The 18,244-nt window shown below is 41.1% G+C and overlaps 2 protein-coding genes across 5 annotated transcripts in view; one reads left to right on the forward strand and one right to left on the reverse strand.

The window, feature by feature from the left end:
* The window catches only part of LOC139577173 (arrestin domain-containing protein 3-like), a 31,578-nt gene extending 24,377 nt beyond the window's left edge, over positions 1 to 7,201 (reverse strand). The window contains exon 1 of one of the 2 annotated variants that reach the window (XM_071404080.1): positions 6,861 to 7,201. In XM_071404080.1, coding sequence (XP_071260181.1) covers positions 6,861 to 7,116 — 256 coding nt within the window. In that variant the 5' untranslated portion in view covers positions 7,117 to 7,201. The remainder of the gene's footprint in view (positions 1 to 6,860) is intronic. The other variant, XM_071404081.1, reaches the window with a different exon arrangement.
* A 6,098-nt stretch (positions 7,202 to 13,299) lies between these two features.
* Positions 13,300 to 18,244, forward strand: part of skic3 (SKI3 subunit of superkiller complex) — a 28,367-nt gene continuing 23,422 nt past the window's right edge. Inside the window, exons 1-4 of one of the 3 annotated variants that reach the window (XM_071404084.1) lie at positions 13,309 to 13,411; positions 14,120 to 14,186; positions 15,992 to 16,086; positions 16,217 to 16,360. In XM_071404084.1, coding sequence (XP_071260185.1) covers positions 15,997 to 16,086; positions 16,217 to 16,360 — 234 coding nt within the window. In that variant the 5' untranslated portion in view covers positions 13,309 to 13,411; positions 14,120 to 14,186; positions 15,992 to 15,996. Of the gene's footprint in view, positions 13,412 to 14,119; positions 14,187 to 15,605; positions 15,681 to 15,991; positions 16,087 to 16,216; positions 16,361 to 18,244 lie in introns of those variants that run through there. The other 2 variants (XM_071404083.1, XM_071404085.1) reach the window with 2 other exon arrangements.

The raw sequence follows: 18,244 nt of genomic DNA on the forward strand, positions 1-18,244 counted from the left end.
GTTCCTAGATGGAAAGTGAAATTAAAATATATACGAAATGTATACGAAAAATACGAATACTATTTACACGGGACAGACAGGACAAAGACACATCCGACTGCTACGCCATCTTGGATGGCATGAACATGAACATGATCTATTGGTGAATTCTACATGTCATATATAGGACTGCACCACGACCTCATGCTGGTGGCAGAGCAGCAGTATTCAGCAATCAGCAACAACAAGAAATTTGCAACATGGTCAAAGCCAACAATTCCATCAGGCTAAGAGAGATCCAAAGTGCAATCATAAATGATCAGGCTAAGAGAGATCCAAAGTGCAATCATAAATGACAACAATATCTTCACAAATATCAATTCTCTCAGCATTTCCACTATAGACTATGAAACAACTCTACAAGGTGCCATTTGAGAGGAATAGTGACAGAGTGAAGGAGCTGCAGTTGCAGTATGTCCAGGTAAACCATTGGTGTGCACATGGTATATTGTACAGGGAGTTTCTGTACTTCAATGATGCCTGTATATACTTCTTGAAGTTGTAGATGCCCATAAGAACAGAAAACATTTATACTTTACTAAACTGTCTGATTCTAGAATAGGCTATGTAAAACTAACTTTATATTTTGTTTCTGTGTTACTATATAGAGAATTATGGAGCTGGAAGGACATGAAATTACCCACATTCTTGTTTTTGTGGACGAGGCTGGGTTCAATCTGGCCAAAGGCAGGAGTAGCCGCAATCTCATTGGACACCGAGCCACATTGATCATAATATTGGGGGCAATATTACAATGTGTGCTGCCATTTCTGAGAATGGTGTGAAGACAAATATTCTATAACACACAACTTCTCCTGTCCTTCCTAAATACATTTTACAGAGACCTAATACCAGAACACGAAAGAGGTTAAATTAGACCAGATTTGCCAAATTATGTAATTGTGTGGGATAATGTCAGCTTACACCAAACCAACATTGGACCTATTTTCTCTCCATACCCCCTGATTCCTACCGCAAGCTCTGGATCTTGCAGCTAGCTAGCTGCTATCTGAGTGACTATTGGCTAACGTCGGTCCCGGAGCAAACACCAATTATCCCGGAGCTAGCCAGCTGAAGAGTTCCATCAGCCACTCCTGGTCTACAATCACCTAGCCCGGACCCGTTTTACTGCCGATGCGGAGCACCACCGGGCCTTCATGACTGGACTACCAACGTTATCTGCCCGAGGGAGTTATTCAACTGGCCCCTCGCGACGTAACCTGAACGCCCATCTGCTAACTGCGGCCCATTATTCGTTAGCTGTCTTGAGTATATCGGCTGCTAGCTGAATAGGTCTATCGGACAATTTTCCTGGGCCACTATAACTATAACTATTTTGCCAAATGGATTGGTCCCCACTACCACACGGAACCCCACTAATCTACCGACAAAAACGCACGAGGTGGCTAAAAACAGACCTCCGTCTTATGCTAGCTTGCTACCCATGGCCCGGCTAGCTGTCTGAATCGCCGTGACCCCAACCAACCTCACTACTCACTGGACCCTTAGGATCACTCGGCTAAGCATGCCTCTCCTTAATGTCAATATGCCTTGTCCATTGCTGTTCTGGTTAGTATTTATTGGCTTATTTAACTGTAGAACCTCTAGCCCTGCTCAATATACCTTATCCAACTCTTCAGTTCCACCACCCAGATATGCAATGACATCACCTGGTTTCAATGATGTTTCTAGAGACAATATCTCTCTCATCATCACTCAATACCTAGGTTTACCTCCACTGTATTCACATCCTACAATACCTTTGTCTGTACATTATACCTTGAATCTATTTTATCGCCCCCAGAAACCTGCTCCTTTTACTCTCTGTTCCGGACGTCCTAGACGACCAACTCTCATAGCTTTTAGCCGTACCCTTATCCTACTCCTCCTCTGTTCCTCTGGCGATGTAGAGGTGAATCCAGGCCCTGCAGTGCCTAGCTCCACTCCTATTCTCCAGGTGCTCTCTTTTCTTGAATTCTGTAACCGTAAAAGCCTTGGTGTCATGCATGTTAACATCAGAAGCCTCATCCCTAAGTTTGTTTTAGTCACTGCTTTAGCACACTCTGCCAACCCGGATGTCCTAGCCGTGTCTGAATCCTTGCTTAGGAAGACCACCAAAAACTCTGAAATCTCCATCCCCCAACTACAACATTTTCAGACAAGATAGAACGGCCAAAGGGGACGGTGTTGCAATCTACTGCAGAGATAAACCTGCAGAGTTCTGTCCTACTATCCAGGTCTGTACCCAAACAATTTGAACTTCTACTTTTAAAAATCCACCTCTCTAAAAACAAGTATCTTACCGTTGCCGCTTGCTATAGACCACCCTCTGCCCCCAGCTGTGCTCTGGACACCATATGTGAACTGATTGCCCCCCATCTATCTTCAGAGATCGTGCTGCTAGGTGACCTAAACTGGGACATGCTTAACACCACGGCCATCCTACAATCTAAGCTTGTTGCCCTCAATCTCACACAAATGATCAATGAACCTACCAGGTACAACCGCAAAGCCGTAAACACGGGCACCCTCATAGATATCATCCTAACCAACTTGCCCTCTAAATACACCTATGCTGTTTTCAACCAAGATCTCAGCGATCACTGCCTCATTGCCTGTATCCGTAATGGGTCAGCGGTCAAACGACCTCCACTCATCACTGTCAAACGCTCCCTGAAACACTTCAGTGAGCAGGCCTTCTAATCGACCATGCCCGGGTATCCTGAAAGGATATTGACCTCATCACGTCAGTAGAGGATGCCTGGTTATTCTTTAAAAATGCCTTCCTCACCATCTTAAATAAGCATGCCCCATACAAGAAATTTAGAACCAGGAACAGATATAGCCCTTGGTTCTCTCCAGACCTGACTGCCCTTAACCAGCACAAAAACATCCTGTGGCGTTCTGCATTAGCATCGAACAGCCTCCGTGATATGCAACTTTTCAGGGAACTTAGAAACCAATAAACACAGGCAGTTCGAAAAGCCAAGGCTAGCTTTTTCAAGCAGAAATTTGCTTCCTGCAACACAAACTCAAAAAAGTTCTGGGACACTGTAAAGTCCATGGAGAATAAGAGCACCTCCTCCAAGCTGCCCATTGCACTGAGGATAGGAAACTCTGTCACCACCGATAAATCCACTATAATTGAGAATTTCAATAAGCATTTTTCTACGGCTGGCCATGCTTTCCACCTGGCTACCACTACCTCGGTCAACAGCACTGCACCCCCCACAGCAACTCGCCCAAGCCTTCCCAATTTCTCCTTCTCCCAAATCCAGTCAGCTAATGTTCTGAAAGAGCTGCAAAATCTGGACCCCTAAAAATCAGCTGGGCTAGACAATCTGGACCCTTTCTTTCTAAAATTATCTGCCGAAATTGTTCCAACCCCTATTACTAGCCTGTTCAACCTCTCTTTCGTGTCGTCTGAGATTCCCAAAGATTGGAAAGCAGCTGAGGTCATCCCCCTCTTCAAAGGGGGGGACACTCTTGACCCAAACTGCTACATACCTACATATATCCTACCCTGCCTTTCTAAGGTCTTCGAAAGCCAAGTTAACAAACAGATTACCAACCATTTCGAATCCCACCGTACCTTCGCTGCTATGCAATCTGGTTTCAGAGCTGGTCATGGGTGCACCTCAGCCACGCTCAAGGTCCTAAACGATATCTTAACCGCCATCAATAAGAAACAATACTGTGCAGCCGTATTCATTGACCTGGCCAAGGCTTTCGACTCTGTCAATCACCACATCCTCATCACTCAACAGCCTCGGTTTCTCAAATGATTGCCTCGCCTGGTTCACCAAGTACTTTTCCGATAGAGTTCAGTGTGTTAAATCAGAGAGCCTGTTGTCTGGGCCTCTGGCAGTCTCTATGGGGGTGCCACAGGGTTCAATTCTTGGGCCAACTCTTTTCTCTGTATACATCAATGATGTCGCTCTTGCTGCTGGTGAGTCTCTGATTCACCTCTACGCAGATGACACCATTCTGTATACTTCTGGCCCTTCTTTGGACACTGTGTTAACTATCCTCCAGACGAGCTTAAATGCCATACAACTCTCCTTCCATAGCCTCCAACTGCTCTTAAATACAAGTAAAACTAAATGCATGCTCTTCAACCGATCGCTGCCTACACCTGCCCGCCCGCCCAGCATCACTACTCTGGACGGTTCTGACTTAGAATATGTGGACAACTACAAATACCTAGGTGTCTGGTTAGACTGTAAACTCTCCTTCCAGACTCACATCAAACATCTCCAATCCCAATTTAAATCTAGAATTGGCTTCCTATTTTGCAACAAAGCATCATTATCTCATGCTGCCAAACATACCCACGTAAAACTGACCATCTCACCGATCCTCAACTTCGGTGATGTCATTTACAAAATCGCCTCCAACACCCTACTCAACGAATTGGATGCAGTCTATCACAGTGCCATCCGTTTTGTCACCAAAGCCCCATATACTACCCACCACTTTGACCTGTACGCTCTCGTTGGCTGGCCCTCGCTTCATACTCGTCGCCAAACCCACTGGTTCCAGGTCATCTACAAGACCCTGCTAGGTAAAGTCCCGCCTTATCTCAGCTCACAAGTCACCATAGCAACACCATAGTAGCACGCGCTCCAGCAGGTGTATTTCACTGATCACCCCCAGGGCCAATTCCTCCTTTGGCCGCCTCTCCTTCCAGTTCTCTGCTGCCAATGACTGGAACGAACTACAAAAATCTCTGAAACTGGAAACACTTATCTCCCTCACCAGCTTTAAGCACCAGCTATCAGAGCAGCTCACAGATCACTGCACCTGTACATAGCCCATCTATAAATAGACAAACAATTACCTCATCTCCTACTGTATTTATTTATTTATTTTGCTCCCCAGTATTTCTACCTTGCACATTCACCTACTGCAAATCTACAATTCCAGTGTTTTTATTGCTATATTGTATTTACTTCGCCACCATGGCCTTTTTATTGCCTTTACCTCCCTTATCTCACCTCATTTGCTCACATTGTATATAGACTTATTTTTGTACTGTATTATTGACTGTATGTTTGTTTTACTCCATGTGTTACTCTGTGTTGTTGTATGTGTCGAACTGCTTTGCTTTTTCTTGGCCAAGTCGCAGTTGTAAATGAGAACTTGTTCTCAACTTGCCTACCTGGTTAAACAAAGGTAAAATAAATAAAATCAAAATAAATTGTCAGGGAATGGTTTGCTGGGCATGAAAGGACAAGAATGGAGTTCCTTCCACCATCCTCCTCATTCCTAAATCCGATAGAAGAGGTTTTGTTCAGCATGGAGGTGGATGCCATGAATGCTGCTTGTGAGGACATCACAGGCGATCATTGCAGGGGATGGTTGCGCCACGCAAGGAGATTTTTCCCCCAGTGTATCGCAAGGGAAAACATCAGATGTGATGTTGACGAAAATCTCTGGCCAGACCAACAAGAGCGACAGGATGTCCACCAAGAAGATGGGAACTTGCAATGGTACGTACTGTGAGGAGGTACAATTTGTTTTTTACAGAACTACCACAGTTTTTTTCATTGCTGCTGTTTTTTTTTTTGCTGCATGGATGTAATTTTGTGGCAAATTCTCTGTTCACTACATATGACTTTACATGTAAGAAATATGTAAAAATAGACATACAAATGTGAATTCTCTGTTTATCTAATGCTAAAAAATAATAATAATCTGGATACATACAAATGTGCATATCCTTTTCTGTGTACTACAGTATTGACTTTTCCCAGTAAACTTTTATCTACTGTTGAAATCGGTATCTAAAAAGCTCAGTGATACACAATAGCATTCAGCTAGACAAAACTGACATTCTTGTACAGTACAGTAAGCAGTCAGTGTCAACAAAAAAGTTGAACAAACTGAAATTTGTATAAAAACAAACATTTCCAGGGTTGACTGCCATGGTGAAAAAACATCTAAACATTTTGACCAGTACAGCTCACACGATGACAATAACTAGGTTTAGAAGCATGAATTCAATGTTTTGGGTGAGTTACTACATTTTGCAGACATGCAATAGAGTTGTGATGCCCCATAAAACAGTTGTGACAATTTAACTTACAGTTTAGAGAATGTTAAGACTTTCAAAAAAAAACTGTAATATTGAAAAATATTTACCTAATGTTCTAATCATTTTTTTGTCATTTTGCCTTTTGGTAGGCTGTCATTGTAAATAGGAATTTGTTCTTAACTTACTTGCCTAGTTAAATAAAGGTTAAATAAATCAAATAAAAAAACACCCCATACCTTGTCACAACACAACTGATTGGCTCAAACACATTAAGGAAAGAAATTCCACAAATTAACTTAACAAGGCACACATGTTAATTGAAATGCATTCCAGGTGACTACCTCATGAAGCTGGTTGAGAGAATGCCAAGAGTGTGCAAATCTGTCATCAAGGAAAAGGGTGGCTATTTTGAAGAATCTCAAATATAAAATATTTTGTTTAACACTTTTAGTTACTACATGATTCCATGTGTTATTTCATAGTTTTGATGTCTTCACTATTATTCTACAATGTAGAAAGTAGTAAAAATAAAGATAAACCCTGGAATGAATGTGTCCAAACTTGACTGGTACTAATATATATATATATATATATATATATATATATATATATATATATATATATACACACACACGAAGCAACGTTATGCCCCTCGTAGTGCAGTAGTAGCGTCGTTCGACCATTATCTATCTAACGACACTACTACTGCACTACAATAGGCATAACGTTACTTCGTAAATAAATGTCCCATATAAAACTCTGGAAGCTGTGCTTGATGCCTTACCTTGGCCTTTTTGTTCTCGAATGATAAATTGTTCAATGCTGAACATCTTGTCCTTGGAATGGTAAGTTACAGTTGTGTTATTATGATGTTCTGTCCAACGGACCTCTGATTTACCCTTCGCTTTTATGGAAAGATAATCTATTTTGCAATCTTTTCCTAATTCCAACGTTATTCGCCCCGAAATGAAGTCGCCGCTGCTAAAGCTTTTGCCTACACCGTCGTAGGTTACGGAAATGTTCTTTATGGTAGCCAACATCTCAAGAAGAGCGCACGGAGAGATAGTAAAGAAACTCAAATGTTCAAAAGTTATGAAGGGAGCGAGTCTCTTTCACTATGTAGTCTAAACGATGGGCGTGGTATGAACCAGAATATTACAGTGAGACGATGAATATGGCGATTCTCATTAAAACAGGGAAGAAGCCATTCACCAGTTTTTCAAGCATAATACAATCAAAATACTTTCGTTACTTATCAAAGAATGGAGTTTCGTTGATCAACTATTGTCATTACTACCGTTACGGTCAGTATGTACTTCCAAAAAGCCTCATGTCTTCTCTAGTTTTGGTGGACTTAACTTCATGTTGGTTTGGAATTAGAATATTGACAAAATTCCAGTGAAACCTTCATTTATAAGCATAATTTTTCTCAACACATATATACGGAATAATCGGGATATATTGTATAAAAATACTTCCTTGTTTTTAGAATATTGGTTCCGAAATAATATCCTATTGGTGAGTCAACTTGTAAATGCAGAGTTTTTTTTACATGGTTATAAGGAATTCGTATCACTTTACAAGATCCCTGTAACACCTAAAGATTTTGCAATTGTTTTAGATGCCATTCCCTCAGGTGTTGCTTTATTATTCAGGAACGTGTCAAGACCTGACCCTCAGAACCTACCTGCCATTAACCCTGTTGACTCATCAGTAGAAAGATTTGTTTCTCTATTGGTCCATTCAACAACAGAGCGATACGAACCTTGTCATGCGTTATTGGAACGGTTTTATTGATAATACCTGTTGGAAAAATGTTTGGATGTTGCCACACACATACCTATTTGTTAAGAAAATGAAGATAGTTTCCTTTAAAATTATTCATAAATATGATCCTCCCAACCATTATATGAAGAAGTTTAAGAAAAACTCAAATGGTCCCTTTTGTAATGACCACCCAGAAACAGTGTTGCATCTTTTTTGGCATTGTATTCATGTAAGGAAACTGTGGCAAGACATCAGTAGATTTATAATTGAACACATTTATGAAGATTTTACACTATTGTGGACAGACGTACTGCTTGGATTCTTTACCTATGATAGAAATAAGTTTAAACTATTTTATATAATTCATTTCATTATTCTTTTGGCCAAATTTCATATTTACAAATGTAAATTTACAAAACACCACATTTTCTTAACTTTCAAAAATAAATTGAACGATATTTTTTAGACAATTAAATACCCTAACAAAAAAGCTGTTAGAATTATAAGTGTATATATGCCCCTTAAGGTCCTTGTGTAATGTGATATTGTACCCCCTAGCCCAACACACACACACACACACACACACACACACACACACACACACACACACACACACACACACACACACACACACACACACACACACACACACACACACACACACACACACACACACACACACACACACACACACACACACACACACACACACACACGTTCCCCCATGTACTTTCTTTATTGATTGATTGTTAATAAAACAATACCCTACCGTCTAACACTACACCCACATACATACATACAAAAACACCACCCTACTCCACTATTTAAACCTATTTAGTCCTACCTCATGCCAACAACCTGAAAGGATAGGACATCACCACTTAACACACCCTGTAACTCTTCTGATGTCAAGTCTCGCACACCCAAATAACTCTGCAGCTGCCACCACAACCTCAATTTTCTGCAACTTATGTTCCATCCCTGCAGTACGGTTGATAACCATTGCTATAAATGCTAAAAATCCAATCTTACTGAAACATATCACTTGTTGGCCTATCCCTCTGTACTGGTACATATCTACTACTCACACCACTCCTCTCAGGATCCCTCCCCCTTGACCCATCTTCCTCTACTTTCTTCACTGCCCCAGCATATGACAATGTTTGCACTACTCTAACCCTGGAAACCTCAAACCTCTCTCGCACGAGACATTTCTGATCCCCAGCCCCATGGGCACCCCTCCATTTAACACATACCACTACTTTCCCGAATGCTACACGTTCCTTTGTCTCATGCCCTTCTGCACACTTCTCACACCTAGGAACCGCCCTCCTACACACTGCTGCCACATGCCCATAAGCTTGACACATGTAACATCTTAATGTATTTGGCACAAAAACTCATACAGGATAACTTCTATATGCTAACATCACTTTGTCGGGAAAAGACTCAAAATCAAAATTCAAAACAACAGACAATGACTCTGTTTCTCCACTCACACCACCCTGTCTGTGTTGCACCAAACGACGAGCATCACAAACACAGGGAATCTTCCCCTTCAGTTGGTCAGCTTTCACATTTACTACCCAAGTAATCACTGCTTTCAATGGCGCCCTTTTCTTGAGAGCAAAACAATTCACATCTCGACCCCATTTGTTTAACACAGAGCGCCTGCTCCCTCTGACCATTAGAAACACAAACAATGATCACAAGACCACTTCTGGTTACCCTCACCGATTCCATAGCACCCAACTCTGTTTTCACCCACCCTGAAACCACAAATGGATCAGCCAAAAGGCAAGGGTCCACTTTTTCCCAAAAACTTCACTCCTACTGTCACAGACTCATCTTTATCCTGACACTCGGTGCAAGCCAAGTAACCAATTGAAGCTCACCTTCTTCCTCCCTCCCTCCCTCTCTCTCTTAGACCTCCACTGCCGATCTTTTTCCATCCATTTCTCCTCCATATTCCAAGTATAAGTCTCCTTATGATTATGATAATACTGCACTTCTGCCGCCATACAGTACCAGTCAAAAGGTTGGACACACCTACACATTCAAGGGTTTTTCTTTATTTTTACTATTTTCTACATTGTATAATAATAGTGAAGACATCAACACTATGAAATAACATATGGAATCATGTAGTAACCAAAAAAAAGTGTTAAATCAAAATATATTTATTTTGATTTGGGCTGCAATTTCTGAGGCTGATAACTCTAATGAACTTATCCTCTGCAGCAGATATAACTCTAGGTCTTCCTTTCCTGTGGAGGTCCTCATGAGAGCCAGTTTCATCATAGCGCTTGATAGTTTTTGCGAATGCTTTTGAAGAAACTTTCAAAGTTCTTGACATTTTCTGGATTGACTGACCTTCAAGTAATGATGGACTGTAGTTTCTCTTTGCTTATTTGAGCTGTTCTTGCCATACTATGGACTTATAAGGGCTATCTTTTGTAAAAGGGTGGTACACAACTGATTGGCTCAAACGCATTAAGAAGGAAAGAAATTCCACAAATTAACTTTTAGCAAGGCACACCTGTTAATAGAAATGCATTCCAGGTGACTACCTCATGAAGCTGGTTGAGAGAATGTCAAAAGTGTGGCTACTTTAAAGAATCTCAAATATAAAATATATTTTGATTTGTTAAACACTTTTTTGGTTACTACATGATTCCATAGGTGTTATTTCATAGTTTTGATGTATTCTCTATTATTTTACATTGTAAATAAAGAAAACCCATGGAATGAGTAGGTGTGTCCAAACTTTTCACTGGTACTGTACATCTTGTTCTTGCCTTGTCAAGGGACGCCATTTGACTGTCACAATCTCTGTACAATCAGCACGAACCCCTCGGGACATAGCGCTCAACAGTGCATCCCACTTGTAAAGCCTTCTTGAAGTGCAAGCGCTCACCAATAGTTTTTGTATGGATGTCAATGAGTGTCGAATTGATCTTGCCGCTTCTTTTTCTTCGGTATTATGGCGGCCCGCAAACATATTATAGGTGCATGCTGCCGCCTACTGTATTGGCTGTGTATCAGCCTACTATTCTCTAGTATGAATTCATTACACTTTGTGAAAAATTGCCAGACCAACAAACCCTGCACCCATTATGTAAAACCTCACCACTATTCCACTACTTTGGCCCTATCTGATCCTGCTCCAGGCCAGCAGCCTGGGAGAACGGGACACTATCGTTCAAAACATCTTGTAACTCGTCTACAATAAATACTTGAACACCCAAGTACTCTGCAGCTGCCAACACAACAGCTATCCTCTGTGATATTTTGTTTGGCCCGCACTACAGAGGGATATATAGGTCCTCTAATACAGGACTAGTAAAGGTCCAGTGCACAACTTTTGTGTGAAAAAAAATATTTAAAAAAATTCAGGGGGTGCTGCAGCACCTTGAGCACCCGTATTGCCCACGGCTATGTTTACACACACAACTTTACACACACACCACCGTGTTTACACACACCACCATGTTTACACACACAACTTTACACACACACCACCGATACAACACATTATTTTGTCTCATGTCCTCCTGCACACTTCTCACATCTAGGAATCTCCCTTTTGCGCACTTCGGCCACATGACCATAAGCTTGACACCTAAAACACTGTAATGGATTCAGTACAAAAGCTCTCAGGATCCATTCTCCAAAGATCTCACTCCCACCTCACCAGAATCATCTTTGTAATCATCTGGACAAGGCTCAAACTTGGCAGTCTACACCGCACCTGCCACCGCAGTTAATTCCTCCTCACTCGTCACGCTTGTACAGTAGCTCTTCCAAAAGTTCTGTGTGATTCACTCCTCCATATTCACTCAAAACATGTTCCACTTTTCTCCTTTTTTATCCGATCCGCCATCTTCTCCTTCCGTATTATCCAGGACCCTTGGGATTTCACTACCCTACCCTAAACTTAACCATTACCATAACCATTTTACATTTCAACTGCAATGGGTTAGGGACGTCCCAAGGGTCCCGGATAGCATGGACCAATACAAAAATCAGAGGGAATGGATAACAAAATGTAGAAGTGGTAACTGATTAGCCAGAATGTTTTCTTTTCCATCCTGGCCCCTAAGGGGCTCTGTGCAATCATGTTTTATTCTGTCAAGATGTAAAACTCTATCTGCTACCCTTTGAAAAGAGAAAAACACCTTATACTATACTGAAAAAATATATAAATGCAACATGTAAAGTGTTGGTCCCATGTTTCATGAGCTGAAATAAAAGATCCCAGAAATGTTCCATACGCACAAAAAGCTTATTTCTTTCAGATTTAGTTCACATCCCTGTTAGTGAGCATTTCTCCTTTTCCAAGATAATCTATCCACTTGACAGGTGTGGCATACAGTATCAAGACGCTGATTAAATAGCATGATCATTACACAGGTGCAACTTGTGCTTGGGACAATAAAAGGCGACACTAAAATGTGCAGTTTTGTCACAACACAATGCCACAGATGTCTCAAGTTTTGAGGGAGTGTGCAATTGGCATGCTGGCTGCAGGAATATCCACCAGAGCTGTGGCCAGATAATTTCATGTTCATTTCTCTACCATAAGCCACCTTCAATGTCATTTTTGAGAATTTAGCAGTATGTCCAACCAGCCTCACAACCGCAGACCTGTGTAACCACACCAGCCCAGGACCTACACATCCGGCTTCTTCATCCGTAGGATCATCTAGAGACCAGCCACCCAGACAGCTGATGAAACTGAGAACTATTTATGTAATAAAGCCCTTTTGTGGGGGAAAAATAAATAATTCTGATTGGCTGGGCCTGGCTTCCCAGTGGGTGGGCCTATGCCCTCCCAGTCCCACCATGGCTGCGTCCCTGCCCAGTCATATGAAATAGATTAGGGCCAAATTATTTGGTACAAATTGACTGATTTCCATATATGACCTGTAACATAGTAAAATCGTTTAAATTGTTGCATTTATATTTTATACTATTACACAACTCTAGTCTCTGAATTACCATAATTTAATCTGAATCACAATAAAATAGGATGGAATGCGTCAGTTAATGTGGTAAAGGTAGTGAATTGAGGATTTTCATTTACGCCTGTTAGGTTACTCCCAGTCCTAGCCAAATACTTGTTTGAGAAATATTTTGTTAAAGTTATTTTTGCCCATTTTATTGGAACTATATTACAGTAAGGTACGTCATTGTTACGCAAAAGTTATTTGATATAAAAACGGCTTCATTGGGCATTTAAATAGTTTCACAAGTGAAAGTACACATTGTTGTACTTCCGAGTCAAATTTACCCGGAAAAATGTGGTTTTTTTTAATGTCACTTAAAAAAAAAATATATATATATATATATATAAATATAAAGGCTTTATTTAATTGAGACAATCATGGCTTTCGATTTCAAAGTTAAAAATACATTTAAAAAAATCAATACTTGAAATTGAAGAGTTCACTTCCGGGGCAAACTCCTTGGTTAACGCCTTTTAGTAAAGACCTGTGATTGGGCGTTGCTGAATTAGCTATAACATAAGTTTTAATTACTGAATACAAACATCTAGATAAGCTACAGGTAAAGTTAACGCTTATGTTTTGTTGCTGGTCATCTTTACGTGTTGTGGTAACGAGCCAAGCAAGCTAAGGCTACCTAAAAACTAGTGTAAACAACCGTCTAACAGTACTGTTAGCTAACGTTACCAAAGCTATTTTGATTTAGTTAACTACAGTAGCTAGATGTAGTGCAAACTAGTTTTAATAAGGCTATTGCTAGCTCTACTTGGTAACGTTAGTAGTTAGGTTGATGACAAGCTATATTGCTAGCCAAGTCAGTTTGCTAGCTGGTAACCCAAACAACGAGATCTAAGCCAAAGAATATATAACTAAGGTTTCCCCTTTCATCTGTGTCTAAGCTATCTGGGCTAGCTGTGAGACTGGGCGGAATTCGTTTTCAGCGATTACCTTCGCCCACGACTGGCTCGTGTTAACTATAATACCGACGCTGTGTTCTAACGTTTAGAAACGTCAATAAAGCGCTTTAGTAACATATGGTATCTTTCAGCGATAAATAATCCTTCAAATAAAACACATAGTGTTGCAGTTTGGTACAGAACCATATATCTATGGGTGCCTCCACCTGAGCTGACAAATACACTTCCCGAGTTATGCATACACAGGTGTTTGGAGCACCCTAGATAGCTAATTAGTACCTGTGGTCTTTTAACAAGCGATGTAACACTAACCCTGTAAAAAGTGTAGTGATAACTTTTGTTATTTCTCGCAGATATGAAAGGTATGTTCCAAAAAACGCATTGCAAACGATGCGTGTTAATGTTCTGCCCCTGAACAAGGTAGTTAACCCACTGTTCCTTGGCCGTCTATTGTAAATAATAATTTGTTCTTATCTGGCTTGCCTAGTTAAATAAAATGTTTTGACTGTCGTCTGAGCTTTTAAGTACCCCGATCAGAAGATGGTCAATATGCATTAAAGCAGTTAGCTTCTATGAATGGGGTATGTACAGTCCCTTCTGAAAGTATTCAGTCACCTTGACTTTTTCCATATTGTTACTGCCTTATAAAATTGATTAAATCGTTTTTACCTCCATCTATACACCATGACAAAGCAAAAACAGGTTTATACATTTCTGCAAACTGAAATATCACATTTACATAAGTGTTCAAACCCTTTACTCAGTACTTTGAAGCACCTTTGGCAGCAAATACAGCATCAAGTCTTCTTGGGTATGACACTACAAGCTTGGCACACCTGTATTTGGGGAGTTCTTCCATTCTCTGCAGATCCTCTCGAGCACTGGCAGGTTGGATGGGAGCGTTGCTGGACAGCAATTTTTCAGGTCTCTCCAGAGATGTTTGATCGGGTTCAAGTCCGGGCTCTTGCTGGGCCACACAAGGACATTCAAAGACTTGTCCCAAGCCACTCCTGCATTGTCTTGGCTGTGTGTTTAGGGTCATTGTCCTGTTGGAAGGTGAACCTTCGCCCCAGTCTTAAGGTCCAGAGCAGGTTTTCAGGAAGGATCTCTGTACTTTGCGCTGTTCATCTTTGCCTCAATCCTGACTAGTATCCCAGTCCCTACTGCTGAAAAACATCCCCACAGCATGATGCTGCCACCACGCTTCACCATTGGGATGGTGCTATGTTTCGCCAGACATGACACTTGCCATTCAGGCCAAAGTGTTAAATCTTGGTTATCAGACCAGAGAATCTTGTTTCTCATGGTCAGAGTCTTTAGGTGCCTTTTGGTAAACTCCAAGTGGGCTGTCATGTGCCTTTTACTGAGGAGTGGTTTCAATCTGGCCATTCTACCATAAAGGCCTGATTGGTGGAGTGCTGCAGAGATTGTTCTTCTCGAAGTTTCTCCTATCTCCAGAGGAACTATAGAGCTCGGCCACTGACAATCGGTGCTTGACCAAGGCCCTTCTCACCGATTGCTCAGTTTGGCCGGGCAGCCAGCTCTAGGAAGAGTCTTGGTGGTTCCAAACTTCTTACATTTAAGAATGATGGAGGCTACTGTGTTCTTTGGGATATTCAATGCTGCAGAACTGTTTAGGTACCCTTCCCGAGATCTGTGCCTCGACACAATCCTGTCTCGGCGATCTATGGCCAATTCCTTCAACCTCATGGCTTGGTTTTTCCTCTGACATGCGCTGTCAACTGTGAGACCTTATATAGACAGGTGTGTTCCTTTCCAACTCAAGTCCAATCAATTGAATTTACCACAGGTGGACTCCAATCAAGATGTAGAAACATCTCAAGAATGATCAATGGAAACAGGATGCACCTGAGCTCAAGTTCAAGTCTCATAGCAAAGGGTCTGACTACTTATGTAAATAAGTTATTTCAGTTCTTTATTTTTAACACATTTGAAAAAAATTGTTTTCGCTTTGTCATTATGGGGTATTGTGTGTTGATTGCTGAGGATTTCTATTTATTTAATCAATTTTAGAATAAGGCTGTAATGGAACAACATTTGGAAAAAGTCAAGGAGTTTGAATACTTTCTGAAAGCACTGTATGTCTGGGCTAGCTGGCTAATTCTACTCCACTCCTGTTGCTATTAATTTGAGCCCAATTGCTTAATTTTGGTGACAACTTTGACTGGTATCTTAATTGACATCTCACTGACTTGGATTTATAGAGACAATGTCAAGCAAAGAAGTTAAATCAGCTCTAAAAAATGCCAGAGATGCCATAAAGAACAAGGAATTTAAAGAGGCCCTAAAACACTGCAAGGTAAGCCCTTGCCCATTTCTATGTTCTTTCTACACACACCAATAATATGAGGGGAAACTGGGTGATTATGTAGGATTTTCTGTTTTGAAAAGGGTATTCTGTCTCAAATCAAACCAAATTCCCCCACCAGGCTGCCCTGAAGCTAGAGAAGAACAATTACAATGCCTGGGTGTTCATTGGTGTGGCCGCGAGCGAGCTGGAGCAACCAGACCAGGCCCAGACAGCCTACAGGAAGGCTCTGGAGCTGGAGCCAGAGCAGCTGCTGGCCTGGCAGGTACTGGAGATACATCACACCTAGATCAACTGAACTAATATAGGCCCTCGATAGACATAGGCTTCTATGTTGGACAATTTTTTTTTTTTTTTTTTTTTTTTTTTACCGTTATTTTACCAGGTAAGTTGACTGAGAACACGTTCTCATTTGCAGCAACGACCTGGGGAATAGTTACAGGGGAGAGGAGGGGGATGAATGAGCCAATTATAAACTGGGGATTATTAGGTGACCATGATGGTTTGAGGGCCAGATTGGGAATTTAGCCAGGACACCGGGGTTAACACCCCTACTCTTACGATAAGTGCCATGGGATCTTTAATGACCTCAGAGAGTCAGGACACCCGTTTAACGTCCCATCCGAAAGACGGCACCCTACACAGGGCAGTGTCCCCAATCACTGCCCTGGGGCATTGGGATATTTTTTAGACCAGAGGAAAGAGTGCCTCCTACTGGCCCTCCAACACCACTTCCAGCAGCATCTGGTCTCTCATCCAGGGACTGACCAGGACCGACCCTGCTTAGCTTCAGAAGCAAGCCAACAGTGGTATGCAGGGTGGTATGCTGCTGGCAATCAAGTGAAGAGTGTCCCAAAAGTGACGATAAACCATAAATTATCGACATTGACCATACACAATCACTTATAGCCGGCGTTTCACTGGTATCGTTCATTATGATAAGTAACCTATACCAGAGAAATGTGACGTTTGAAGTGAAATACATTTGCTAATATGGGTGATTGTTACTGAAATTAATGGTAGTAGTTTAAAACCTGTTAAATGTAATCTACGTAATCCCCAAAAGTAATAATTTTTCATGAGAGGGTCAGTAACTAGTGAGAGGGTCCGTAACATAAACAGTAACTAGTAATGCTGCATACTCGGGTTGAAATCTCACCTTTCTGGTAAAAAATAGTTGCTGAGCTGTAGTCACTTTTGAGAAAACAAGCTCAAATACACAGTACAAATATTAAATATTTTATGATACATTTCTTATTCAACAAAACTATATGAATAAGGCTTGAAATGACTTATGCTTCATAAATATTGTATACTCAAATTATAAAACTACTAACTATAAGATTTCACCTTCCTTATAACTGTAAAATACATATATGTTTAGTGTTAGAAAATGTGCATATTTTCTAAAGGTCTCTCTTGATCAAAACGTCTGCCCCCATCTCTGTGAACTTCTCACAGGGCTCTAGGGAGTGCTTCCTGAACTCGTTAGGAACTCGCCTTTCGTCACATATTACCTTTGTCAGTCTATGCCAGTGCTTTTCTTGTCTAATATCTATAAATTATTTTAGATTACTGGCTGTAAATCGATCTCTGAATGTGCTACAGCCACAAAAAAACTATAGCTCCTGCGGCGCTACGATGTAAGGATTCCAGGCATATGTTAGTGGCTGTGCTGTAGGGTTCAGCTAGGAGTTGATGGAAAGTCAGAAGAGATAATGAAATGGTAAGACGGACATCCCAGCTTTATGTGGTGTCAGATTTCACATCCTGCTTGACACCGGCAAAAGAGACATACTCCTGTGTCTGAGAATTAGGGCTACCGCTCAATACAAGCCATTTCGATCTATGGTGTCCTACAAGCAGAACTGTCGGTCGGAACTGGTACTAGAACCACGCAGGTCCCCTAAACTGGGGACTTTACATCTAAGAGGATTTATTAAAGGATAATAAAAAAGAAAGACTTTGGTGCACATTAATTTTATAAATGTATCGTTCTATTTATCATTATCACATCAATTCAGGCAATCTCTCGTCCCAGCTCTACCCAAAAGTCACATTATCTACACATTATCCATCTGTCTTACACAGAGTATTCCAGAGCAGTGTTATGGGGCATATCACTATGTCAACATGCTGACTAAAATGT

Source organism: Salvelinus alpinus, chromosome 5 (assembly GCF_045679555.1).
Source record: "Salvelinus alpinus chromosome 5, SLU_Salpinus.1, whole genome shotgun sequence".
NCBI classification, from domain to species: domain Eukaryota; kingdom Metazoa; phylum Chordata; class Actinopteri; order Salmoniformes; family Salmonidae; genus Salvelinus; species Salvelinus alpinus.